The 12,966-nt window shown below is 43.8% G+C and overlaps 1 protein-coding gene across 1 annotated transcript in view; it reads left to right on the top strand.

The window, feature by feature from the left end:
- PRKAG2 (protein kinase AMP-activated non-catalytic subunit gamma 2) overlaps positions 1-12,966 on the top strand; it is a 187,225-nt gene that overhangs the window by 61,592 nt on the left and 112,667 nt on the right. The window contains exon 4 of the mRNA XM_042888104.1: positions 9,528-9,807. Within this exon, the coding sequence (XP_042744038.1) occupies positions 9,528-9,807 (280 nt within the window). The remainder of the gene's footprint in view (positions 1-9,527; positions 9,808-12,966) is intronic.

Below are 12,966 nucleotides of genomic sequence, written 5' to 3' on the forward strand. Positions count from 1 at the left end.
GACAGTGCTTAACGCTGTCACCTGTAAAGAACAGTAACCTCGGTTCCTTTAGATACTGCAGATGTGTTGTATAACACTGTAATTTGATGGAGTGATATTGGATTACTGTATTCTCAGGAAAACAGCTGCCAAAATGTGTGGTGTTGCTACAGAAGTGCGGTGCCTCGTCTTCCTGGCCTCATAATTTTCACAGAGCTTTGACATATGAGTTGATCTGCTAAACGTAGACCTCCTGCCAACCAAGTTACAGACTTGGTGACGAGAGATACCCTTCTGAACAACAGTAGATATCTCAAAAGCTGATCTGTAGCAACACAGCAGATTTGTGGCAATATTTACAAGGATATGGACCTTTCTGTAGGGAGGCCATTTGTCAGTGAGTCTGCAGTTATAGTTCAAGGCAGGTGAAACGATAAATATCTCCTTAGTGAAGCTAATCTGCATCTAGAATGATAATAATTTAACTCTGCTGACAGCATGCATCTCTATGCCTTTGCACCTCGTGGCAAAGGACAGTTGTTTTAAAAAAACTTCTGCAGTCCAGCAGTAACTGAATATGTTTATAACAGTGGCCTTGTCCTTTTCTGCGCTGGACCTTTTAGGACTGTGATGTAGGAGTCACTGACAAACACAGAGCAATTCTTGTAGATGCCAGGGAAGCTAAAATACAGTGTTACCAAAATGCTCTTGTTTGATGGGTCTGAATAAAGTGGCCAATATGATGACATGCTGAAAGAGTGCTGGTGTTCCTAACTGGAGCTTGATTTTTCCCAAGGAGAGGCGAAGAGGCTATATGAAGAAGAAGATATATCAAAGCCGATGTTGCTCATGTGTAATATTTTGTGATATTGTTAAACAATTTCAGTTTTACCATTTATGAACTCCTTGTTTTTTCTCTTACCAGTCTTGGAACAGTTTTTTCATGAGCGGTTTTCTTGGGAAAAACTGGAAGAGCATTGGATTAGTCACCCCCTTTTGCAATTTCATAGAATCATAGAATCATAGAATGGCTTGGGTTGGAAGGGACCTCAAGGATCATCAAGCTCCAATCCCTTGCCATATGCAGGGCTACCAACCTCCATATCCAGTGCTAGACCAGTCTGCCCAGGGCCCCATCCAACTTGGCCTTGAACATCTCCAAGGATGGGGCACCCACAACCTCTCTGGGCAACCTGTGCCAGCACCTTTCCACTCACTTTGTGAGGAACTTTCCCTTGACATTGAATCTAAACCTTCCCATCTTGAGATTAAAACCATTCCCTCAGTGTTTTTTATGAATACTGTTTATTTTCCCCAAAACTTGGGTCAAGTTCTGCATGTGGGAGTGTGGATTTTGGAATAACAGTGCAGCCAGGCTCTATATCCAAAATGGTTTATTTACCTGACATGTAAGGCCTTTTACCATTTTGTTGCATGTGTTGAACAGAACTCACTGTCAGACCAGCTGACAGTGCCCAACTTCCAATCAGGAACAAATCATCAAATAAAATGTATTGCAGCTCATCCTAAATAGCATTTTTCTCCTTAATGCAAAGGATGGGATCTTTGTAGTTAGTAACTGGTGGCCACCATCAGATTGCAGTATCTTATTTAATTTAAACTCAAAGTTTTCCAGGTCCTGCTGGTGCAATATAAAGAAGTTCCCAATTTTTACTGTTCTCCTTCATGTAAAATGGGTTTCCTTTGTCCAAGTCTGAAATCACAAAGTGTTGTGTACCTTTTGTACACCGTAAGTCAGTATTTCATCAGCAGCATGGCTTTTCCATTCACCAGTAGTGTTGGAGACTGGCGATTAATCAGGGACATCTCTCTTCCTTCGCTGAACTCTTCTGTCAGCTGGGCTATATGTCAAGTCAGAGAAGAGTAGCTCACAGCCTGCCTTTCTGATCTGCCATTAATTTAGTACCACTGATCTTTGTGAAAACCTTTTAGAAATTGTATTAACATTTTTCACAAGGATTCTCAGCACTTCAGTGTGTGAGTGCCTCTCAATCATTATCCTGTGACAGTAATCCTCACTTTGCAGCCAGGAAACTGAAGTGCGGAATTACTTGTTCAGATTCACATAGGAATTTTTTGACAGAGGTGGGAATGTGTCACATATTTCCTGAAGCTCAGCCTTAATCACTTCTCACTGGCATGGCTATTATTATAACCGATGTATTTTTCTTTCCTTTATGACCTGAAGGAAGGAGGGGGGCAGTGGTGGTTTTGACCTTCCTCTGTTGAAGGCAAGGTGTAATACTCTGCCGGCTCTCGCACGGAATGGTTGGCACAATGTGATGCAGCACAGTAGCTCTTGTGTCAGCTGCAGGTACTCTGATGCTTCTCGTTGCCTCACAAAGAGCTTTAATACTTGTGGTGGCTTTGTCTAGAGTAACTGGTATTGCTGATTGCCCCGTATTCAAACTGAGACTCTCCAGAAATGGCATGAATCCTTGAAGGAGGAATGGCCTCACAGGATCATTATAAGACATTTGTCATAAGCTATAGATGGAAGCTTGAAAAAGAAATATGCATTGACTGTTCTCTGCATGTGAAGAAGTGGGTGAGGTGTTTATCTTATGTGATAATGGCAGCTCTATCTCATAAAATGACTTAAGTGTGTGTAAGATGGAACATGCTACAGCTAAACCCAAACAACTCTGATAAAACAGCTCTGAAGGGATTGGCAGAGCTTTCTGTGACCAACTAGTGCTAATTTTGAATAAACTTTGGAGCAGAGATGAGGTTGCAAAAGACTGGAAAAAAGCAATTATTTTGTTAATATTTACAATATCTGCAATTAGGATAATTTGCAGATTTGTCAGCGTGACATTACTCCTGGGTATAACAGTGAGATATCTAATGTTGAATAGTTAATGATGCTATTATAGTAGACTCATTTTGATTGGAATTAATGGCAAACAGTTCTTAGTGAGCAAATTTGGGTTTTCAAGGAGATTATAAATTTGGTTGGAAAATGTAATGGTGTTGGTGTCATGTATATAAAAAAGAAGCACAGACACTTAGATTTAAGAAAGTGGAATGATGCTGAACAGACCTGGGAGCCTATGAATTGAGTAAAGCCTGGATGATTAAATGAGTTGGGATTCATCAGTGGAAAATTTTGTTTCTAAACAGGGAAAACATACTGTTGTTATACTGTATAATACTTTATCAGGGACTTGAAAGAACTACAGGCTCATTACTGATACAGTGTGCAGTTCTTACAAAAACGAGGGGGGAGAAAGTAATACATTCTGAGCAGGAAACTCTTGAGTGCAAAATGCCCTGAGTCACTAAAACACATTTTGCAAGTGGTTCAAACGGAGCAGTTGCACCTGGGAGCAGACCAGGTTGTTTGGAAAGTCTGCCACAAAGCTTGGTTAGATTTTGAGAATAGCTGTCGATAATCAGCTCTATGTGGATTCTGGATGTGACGCAGTGGCTGAAGGATTACTTTGTTTTTTGGATGTGCAAACAAAGGAATAGGGCAAAACATAGGCTTTGTTATGACTGCATTTGTCATCATCCCACAGTTCTGCTGCCAGTAATGCAGGACGATGCTGATGGGCTCAGGCGAGCACTTTGTCCTGGTTCTGCTCCCAGCATTGTTTTTGTTTTGTGCAGTGACTCATAAACGGTGGAACAGGGAGAAGAAGCAAAAAATACCCCATTTTTACCCCCTTTCTCCTTCGCTGGATAACAAGTCTCCTTTTGATCTCTTTTTTCTCAGCCTTTAATTATCCGTTTCTTTGTGATCAGTGAGCTGGCCTCAGCAGGAAGGACAGGCAGCGTGTCCCAAGCGGACGTGGGGCACTGGCAGTGGATGCAGTGAGGCTCAGAATGAGGACATAAGTGACAACTGCTGCACGGCCCTTCACTGCTTTGCCACAAACACTTTGTGTTAGGAAATGGAGCCTGGAGCCATCCTGCTCTCACCTGGAGCCAGACCTGCTCTTCCCTCCCTGCCCTGCTCCTACCTTTGAGCAGGCCTGCTTGCTGTGGGAAACCTAATCCCAACCCTACAGCCATGCCAGGCACTCTGAGCCTGCCAGATCAGCCAGCCGCATCCCATTGTATTTTAATTTGGGAAGTGTCACTGGGCTTTAATTTTGGGAAGTGACATCTCTGATCCTGTAAAACACGTTGTCATATCAATTGTTTTTGCTCATGCAGATCCGAGGGAACTAATGGGGGTGAATGTAACCACATGGTGCCCAAGAGAGTAAGTCCTTCATTACCTTTTGGTCTAACAAAGTCAGCTCTTGTGATTCTGTGAGCTCTTTTATTCCACCGTAATAAGGGAATCATCCAATTAAGTTTATTAAAGGGCTTCTTTGTTGAGATTCAGCACAAGGGCAAGAAATAAGTGCAGACATCTATCTCGTGTGTCGTCCTTAATTGTGCTTACTGTCCCTGACAAGGGAGGTGGAAGGCGATTTTTGCTTTCTGGATTTTTCTAAGCAAAGAAGCAAAATTAATGTGAAATAAATCACTGCTGTAAAAGCATAAAAAACTCAAATGCTTCATAAGTGTCCTAACTACTTAGAGCTGGAGAAAAAGGAGCAGAGCTCAGTAGCATTTAATAACTTTCATATAAATTCAGAAGCATTTTGAGGCTTTCAGACAGTTTAGCTTGAGCCCATTGACATTCCAGACAGGTTTTAATTTGGTCTGTTCTGAAAGTGAATCTAAATTCCCCAGCAACTGAATCAGAGATGGAGATTTTTCAGGGATCCTGAGCTGCGTAAGTCCCATGGCAGACAGGAAGGGATCACTGCAGGAGTTGGTCAGGACAAACAGGAAAGATGGCACATCCAAGGAGAGGAGAATTTGTCCAAATTTGGAAGAAAAGCGGAAATCCAAGGAAGTGCCTTATCTTCGTGTTTCCTGAAGCAGGTAATGAAGGAATCCTCTGAAGAAGGCTGTGTGCCTATGAAAAGGCCTGGGGAGCTGGCTGCAGTGAGGTGCTGCAAGGCACAAGGACAGAAGCAGGGTTCCCTGGCTCTGGCCCAGTCCACCTATTTGTGGTTGGTCTTCTCAGCACAGCTCATTTATTTTTCTGTCCACGTCTCTTTGTCAGGACTCTTCTCTTCCTTGCAGTTAAGAAGTCCTTAAATTTTAAGTTGTCAGCACAGATGCCTTCTTATAGAAGGCTACACTTGGCAAAACAGAAGAGGGATTGGATTTTCCATACAAAGCATGGGAAAGAAAAGGGCAGTGTGGAGAAGATTTGTGTGTGTGAGTGAGAAGAGGCAGGACTGAGATGGATTTTGTGTGGGTGACGAGAGAATGGTTTGCAGTGAAGTGTGAATAGTTTGGTCTCAGTTCACTGCAGTGGGGATTACCATATGGTTGTGATTAAACGTGATGCGACTTGCAATTCTTCATCTTGCAAGCAAGTTAGGTGAGAAAACAGTTGAAGTTTTCTCACAGTTTGAAGAAGGGAAATATGCCAGGCTGTTGTCAAAAAGAAGACTGTTGGGTGGAGGGACAGGAAAATCTGGGTGATCTTCAGGACAGGTAATTCTTAACAGCACAAGATACGTGGTTGTTCACCTGGAATACATCTGGAGTAGCAGCATGTAGGAGAGGTTAAGGGTTGTGGTCCAGGATGGGCTTAGGCACAGTCCTGCTGTAGAGTCAGATTCTCATACCCACTGAAGCAGAGTGGCCATGTGCAGTCTGGCTTATGCTGGGATTTTGTCATTGAGGAGTACATTGAAAAAGACAATGAGAAATGAAGATGCAGATCTGCTGGTCCATCAGTGGAAGGCTCTGAGCCATTGATGTGCATTGCTGTGAGAAATGAAGAGGAGGTTAGGGAGAGAGCCATGCACCCAGGTGAGATGACCAAGAAGCTATGAAGATGCTGCTTCCTGAGATGGAATCTTCCAGGGCTGTCCAGCTCAGGCAGGTGCCAAGCTATCACTTTACATTTTACTCAGGAAATTGAAAGCACGTCTTCTAGATATAAAGGAGTCCAAGGCAACTCTCGTTTTATTGCTTTATTTTCAACAGCAGCCAGTTCTAGATACATTTTAGGAGCCTGACGAAGATCATTCAGTTTGTAAAACAGAGCAGTTTCTCCCTGGTCCCCAGCTGAGGATCCTTTTGTGCTCCAGAGATGGCAGCCTTGCAGCATTTTTGTCTATGTTTACTCAGCGCTATGTAAGGTAACTGGGTTAACCTTGAACAACCAAAGCAGCTCATATAATGTGCTGTGGGTGTCTGCTTGGCTGCCCAGCCTCCCTGGGGAACGGATTGACATAGGTAGGGTTGCACTTGCACTCATGTGTTCTTTTATTACACTCCTGCTGATGTAGCTTTATTCCAGCACCTCCATTCCCTGCAGACCTGTGCTCAGAAGTTGACTTTTCCTTGTGCCCATCTGTCTGTGATAGCTTCAGGGAATGAACTCAAAACACGTGAAGAACAGGCTGATGATCCATCCAGCTGTGCAGCCTTCCTCCAGCACTCCTGCAGGAGTCATTGTGCAGATGCTGCATGGGTTGCTACAGTTTATTCCACGGCAGAGATTCTTCTGCATTCCCAGCTGATGCATGGACATCAATCATCTTTTAAAACTCACAACCATTGGCTTCAATTAAGATTCCAAGAAAGAAATACTGATATAATTCCCAAAGCAAAATCATAGGTATTTATCCTCTTTGTCGGTGGGTGTAACCTGTGTGTAATTAATGTGTGGAACAGCTGGAGAAGAATTTGTTGTAGTAATTTCCTTTAATTTAGTAGCATGCACATGTGTATTCAGTAGCATGCCCCTGGTGCTCTAGCAATTAACTAATTCATCTGCCTGGCACGATAGAGAGAAAGTAGCGGGTTGTGATTGCAGTAAAAGAAAACATCCTGCTGCTTCTGCTCAGAATTGGAGAACGATTTGCTCCATATCTGGCTTGTGCGTGCAGGAGAACACTGATGTTATTTGGCAGATTGTTTCTTGAGGATGTGAGGATAGCATGGACTTTTGAAGGGTCTCCTAGTGGTGTTTTGTAATTACCAAGTAAGCATGCAAAAAAAGATGCATGAGATATTAAAGGTGGCACCAGAAGGACGTCCTTCTCTTAGCTTTACAACTTCCATGGCGTGTCAGTTTAGGAAAAAATGATAGACCTGGTTGCATTGCAGTGAGTGGAGATGCTGCTGCACTGCACGGTTGTTTCCTGGACTACATAGCTGGGCAGAGAACACTGTGTAGGTAGTCTCAGGTGATCTACAGATGCTGTTTAATAAAGTTAATGAGCTTTCATGAAGAAGTTATCTTTTGGGGGCTATTTACCCTTAACAAAAGTGGAGTTTATTAATTTATTTATAGTCTGTTAATTATTCCAGGTCTCACTTGAGGGACTGTGCTCGATTCTTCTTGACTCACTGTGAGATGGTGTCTGTGCCAGAGGACGTGGAGTGGCACTGAAGGAGATTTGCAAGCCAAAGTGACCTGTGTTTCATTATATTGATCCCAACCCCTGCAAATTAAGACTCAGAATGGAGTCGAGGCATTGACTGAGCAAGAGGGTGTCTTTATTTATTAAAAAACAGGAGAGTGAGAGTGGAAAAAAAAAAGAGAAGAAAAGGAGACACTGTATTTTCTTCCCTGATGACAACTGTCAAGAGTCTGTTGTTGTTTCTGGTACCCAGTGTTTTAGTTAGAATTGATTTAACCTTTCCAAAAATTTCCCCTCGAGGGCGACTAGTCCTATAGTCCTTCTGCAAAGGCAAAGGTAGTAAGAAATAAATGTGCAGAGATGAAAAGCAGTTGAGTGTCTTGCCAGACGTCTCCATGCTCCAGCTGCTGACCCTGGCTGCTGGTGTCCATCTCTCAGACCAAATGCCACCAGCCTTTCAGGTTGGAAATTTTCCCAAGTGAGGAACCACTGCAGGCCCTTCTGTGGTTTCCACAGAGCAAGACCCAGCCCAGCTTTCATCTTTTCTTTCATCTTTGGGCCATGAATATGATCAAGAGGCTGAAGCACCTCTCCTACAAGGAAAGGCTGAGGGAACTGGGCTTGTTTAGCTTGCAGAAGAGAAGACCTCATTGCAGCCTTCCTGTGCTTGAGGGGAGCTTACAGACAGGAGGAGGTGACTTTTTACATGGGACAAAGGGGAATGGCATTAAACTAACAGAGGAAACATTTTGGTTAGATGTAAGGAAGAAATATTTTACTCAGAGAGTGGTGAGGCACTGGCACGGGCTGTCGAGAGAGCTGTGGATGCCCCATTCCTGGAGGTGCTCAAGGCCAGGTTAAATGGGGCACTGGGCAGCCTGGTCCCATGGAGGGCAGCCAACCCACCGCATGGAGTTTGGAATTTGATGATCTTTGAGGTGTCTTCCAACCTAAGGCATTCTATGATTCTGTGATACTAACAAATATATTATTTTCCCTACCATTCCTCCCATGGCAGCAACACACCCAGCTTCACTGACATACAATGTGCACCTTGCAGACAGCAGTTGTTTAATGCTCCATACATACATGCATCCCTTTTGCTTTGCATATCGGGAGCGAGGAGCAAGTATGCAAAAGATTCAAACCCCATCAACCTCATGCAGAAGGCAGCGTGCTGTGCCCATGGCCTTTGATTCCACTTTCACTAAGACCTGAAACCCACTGTCACTGATCCCCAGGAACAGGACTCTTAATTAATGACCCCAGCTAAAAAAAAAGCTTTGTGCCCATAAAAGTATTTTGTGCATCCAGGAAGAAATAAACTCTGCATATAGCTCAGGCCTGGGCACACAGCAGTTTGTGTAGGCTTCTGTTAATTGTATGTGGGAAGAAATTCATCTTTGCTTCTTTTATTGGTTTGTTTTTCTGGGCTTTTCCCCTTCACCTCTCTAGATGAGCCTGCACGGTGCAGTGCTGTGTTGTGTGTATATTCATGCTAGCTGGAAAACCAGCACAGGTCAATGAAGAGACAGAGCTGTTAGAAAGGTCGTGCCCAAGCTGGAGGCTGGGCTAATTATCTGTAACACTGCCACTCTAGAATGATTGCTCTATTCTGGGACTAGAGTTAAACCCCCATGGCAGTGTCTGGCGCTGAGAACTCATGCTCTCTGCTGAGCCTCATTGCGCAGTAGAGATTTCTACAGAGTACTACAGATGGGTGCTTAAATGCAGAATGGAGGCTTCAGGTTGCTGTGTTAGCTTAAAGGAGGTCATTCATTGCTCGTAATAAATTTATTGCCACCCACCTTTCGGTTTTCTAGGGAAGGTAAGGGAATGTGCAGCAAATAAATCTGGTAAAAAATATCCCGCAGTGTATGTGTGATAATAAAGTTCATGCACATAGGTTAAAATTTTTGTGAAATTCAAGACATCTTTAACAGCAGTGAGCCCAGTGAGGTGGCACAAAACACACATCTACATAGCAGTGCAGGCTGAGGGTGGGAAGGTCTGGCTAACACACAGCTGGAATAAACAGGAGTGACCATGTTGAGACAAGCTCTGCGATCTTAATGGCACAAACTGAACTGAAATAATGGTGATTTCTCTTTCTCTTCTTTTTTCTCTCCTCCTCAGGTGGACGAAAGCTACTCTGCAGGCAGTCCTTCGAAAGGCATTTTCTCAAAAGGGCTCCAGAACCGACCTTCCAGCCCTGTTTCTGCCCCTGTGAGATCCAAACACAGCCCTGGCTCACCCAAAACAGTCTTCCCCTTCCCCTACCAGGAGTCTCCCCCACGCTCCCCACGTCGAATGAGCTTCAGTGGGATCTTCAGGTCCTCCTCCAAAGAGTCCTCCCCCAATTCTAACCCGTCTACCTCTCCTGGGGGCATCAAGTTTTTCTCCAGATCAAGAAAAAGTAAGAAATTGCTCATGTTATTTCAGGAAGATACACAGTACCTCTGGGCTTGGCCCATTCTTTACCTGCGGTAGTGAAGTAAGTGCAGAAGAGGCATGTGCTAATTGTTCGTTATCGCTTTCACTGTGTTTGGGGGTTTTGTCTGGCAAGTAGGGAATGACTTTTCCAGGACACCTATAATGGCTGAGGAGGGAAATCATGCATCAGAGTGTTGCTTAGAAATCCTGCTGCTGTGGCACAGGCAGTGTCCACGCAGTTTCATCGAGGCTGGTTGGACATCAGCTCCCAGGCTCAAGAGGAGCGGGAGCAGTCATGGGGCCTGGGGTGGAGATGGGCACGGAAAGGATGTTGCCTTGGGAGCTCAGGGAGGTTTGCTTGGGTAGACTCCATAGAGAATTGTCTCGTTTTTGGGTGAAAAAGAGGCCTTGACTCGATGGTTATAAATGATACGTTTACAATCAAATGACCACTAAGAGAGTGTTTGGGCTACTCTGCTAGAATATGAAATCATATGAAAACTGCTCTGACCTCCTTGGTTCAGAGCAGTTGCCTGCTTTGTATTAGGAACAAATTTGGCTTCTTCAACAGCCCGTGTGCTAATACAACATTTCTACAACTCAGAAATGAGGAGAGCTGAGAAAAGGCTTCGATTTCAATACTTTCTTGTTGAATGAAGATTCCCAGCGCCAATCTACAAAGGGTTGTGGTTGCTCTGCCTTGGGGACAGTAGCTGTAGGAGGAGGATTTGGTTATAGGGGAAAGAGAGGAATGACTTTGTGCCACTGAGGTTGTTGGTGTGTCAGAACACAGTGTGTTTTCCTTCCTGGGAACAGAAGAAATAGCTTAAAGGTAATTTTTTGGCAAACCTTCTGAAACAACGTAGATACAGAGTTAATGATGCACATACCCAAGTTTGACTGAGTGTTTACTGCAATGTATTGATAGCTTTCTGTGACTTACAAACTGTGAAGAGGCACTTCCTTTTTCTTCAGCAAAATTCCTCTTTAAAATGTAGGTTTTAATCAGAACAAATCATTTTTTCATTACTTTTGTGTGCACTGACACAGCTATACAAACCTGTAGTGGATTTTTCTTTTAGTTGACCAGAAGTTCTGCTGCAGCTTAGTTGAGATTGCATCTGTCCCAGTCTTTGCCTCTCTCTGGAGCACCATTAGCAGACTGAAAGAGCCAATGTTTCTGGAGGACTCCGAGTGGACTGCAGGCATCATTTCTGCTCAAGGACATTTTTTCTCCTCTATTAAAAGTTCAAACCTGCTTTTATGCACCTCTCTGTTTCAAGCCTCATAGTAATTAAAGTCCATTTGAGCTCTTTTTGCTAGTCTAGATAGGCTTAAATGCTGCACAGGCAATAAGCTGCTGATGCAATGCACCAAGAAAAGCTCTCTGCTGCACGAATAACAGTGAGACACAGCGCACAGCAAAGCCATCCTGTGACATTTTAAAAAAGTAATCCCATCAAATAGCACCATTTAAAATTTTTCCTAGCTAGGTACATCGGAATATTAAATAAAGGAATCTTTTCAGTAGTCAGCAAAATCCTTTTGATAAGGTCACATCACAGGAACAGGCTTGGAATGGGGCCATGCTATTTTTGAGCTGGCGGAAGATCCCCATGACCCTGCTGCTCCAGGGAGGGTCGCAGGAGCTGTGCTGGGTTTGGCTGGGTTTTGTTGTTAAGGCAGAAGGAACTGCCTCCTGTGAGGGTGTGATGGTTGAACTGTGTATAAAAACAATAACTTGCCCCATTCTGCAGCTTTTTGAAGATCAGCATTTCATACCAGGTGCTTTCACATAGTTCAGCTCGCTAATGGCAAGGCTCGTGCAGACACATGTGCCTCACTGTCACATTAAAGCAGGTTTTATTCACACTGTGCTTAACACTGGTTGGTGATGAATTGCACTCTTAGGATTTACCGTATTTGATTGATTTGACTTCACGAAATGTATGAAAGTTAACATTTCTGTTGCGTTGTTTAGTTTTTCACAGACCAAACTTTTACATCCTGCTACTTTGCAAAGAAAGAATAACCCTATGTATTATGAAACACTAGCTTAATTGGTTAAGTCCCACTCAAAACAGAGTCTCTGTATCCTTCACACCATTTTCTGAGTGACAAGAGTTCTCAGTGACTCCTCAGCTCAGAGACCTCAGATCTGTGCAGATGCTGTGCTGCAGAGCTCTAAGAGCTAACGCAACACATGGCTACATGTTTCCCAAGGTATTTGAATGCTTCTGTGATCAAAATTGTCACATCCTTTGTGATTAAAATCCCATTTTCTCAAGCAGCTTGGGATAGCTGTGTTAAAAGTGAATGGGGCTTAGGCTGCTTTATTTCTTTGGAAAATGACAGCGTGCTGAAATCACATGGGCTTGCTGTTCTTGCCTGCCCTTGCAGCCGATCAGCTCTTGGCACTGTGTTAGCACTATTAAAATGAAAATTACTTGCATGCTGGGCTGCGTTAGCAGGAGCATTGTCAGCTGGCTGAGGGAGGTGATTCCCTTTTGCTTAATGCTGCAATGCTGGCTCCAGCACTTGGCTCCACTGTATGAGAGGCAGGGATGTACTGGAGTGAGCCCAGTGAAGGACACTGGGTTGGTTGGGGCTGGAGCACAGAGCTAAGGAGAAAAAGAAGACATTTTCTTTTCATTAGTTAACTAATGAGGGGCTATGGAGATGGCAGAGCTGGGCATCTCAGGAGCTCACAATGAAGGGACAGGAGGCAGCAAGGGCAGCTGCAGGCAGACATTAATAAAAATGTTCTTGGGGGGGGAAGGGGGGTGACATAGCATCAGAGCAGGGGACCATAGAGATGCCTTACAGCAAATCTGCACTTTATCCAGGCAATCTACAATTGAAAACAGCACCGGGCTGAAGTCCACAAGGTTAGTAAGGATTTTTTCCCCAGCTTTACCTGAGTTGAATCCATTCTACACCCCTTTTGCCTGTCATCTTGGAGCAGTATGTGTGGGAAGTGTATGCCATCTCTGCTGTAAATAACATCCCCCATCTTTCCTCTGCCTTGTTCAAAACACACACTAACCTGTTACTCTGCGTATTCCTTGTTTTTCTTGGAAGCAACCTCTTCCTAGCTTGTTTTCATTTCAAAGACTGTGTGTAGCATTTGCAGTGTTTTCTT

This window comes from Lagopus leucura, unplaced genomic scaffold, assembly GCF_019238085.1.
Source record: "Lagopus leucura isolate 7727_CA_CO unplaced genomic scaffold, USGS_WTPT01 Super-Scaffold_100157, whole genome shotgun sequence".
NCBI classification, from domain to species: domain Eukaryota; kingdom Metazoa; phylum Chordata; class Aves; order Galliformes; family Phasianidae; genus Lagopus; species Lagopus leucura.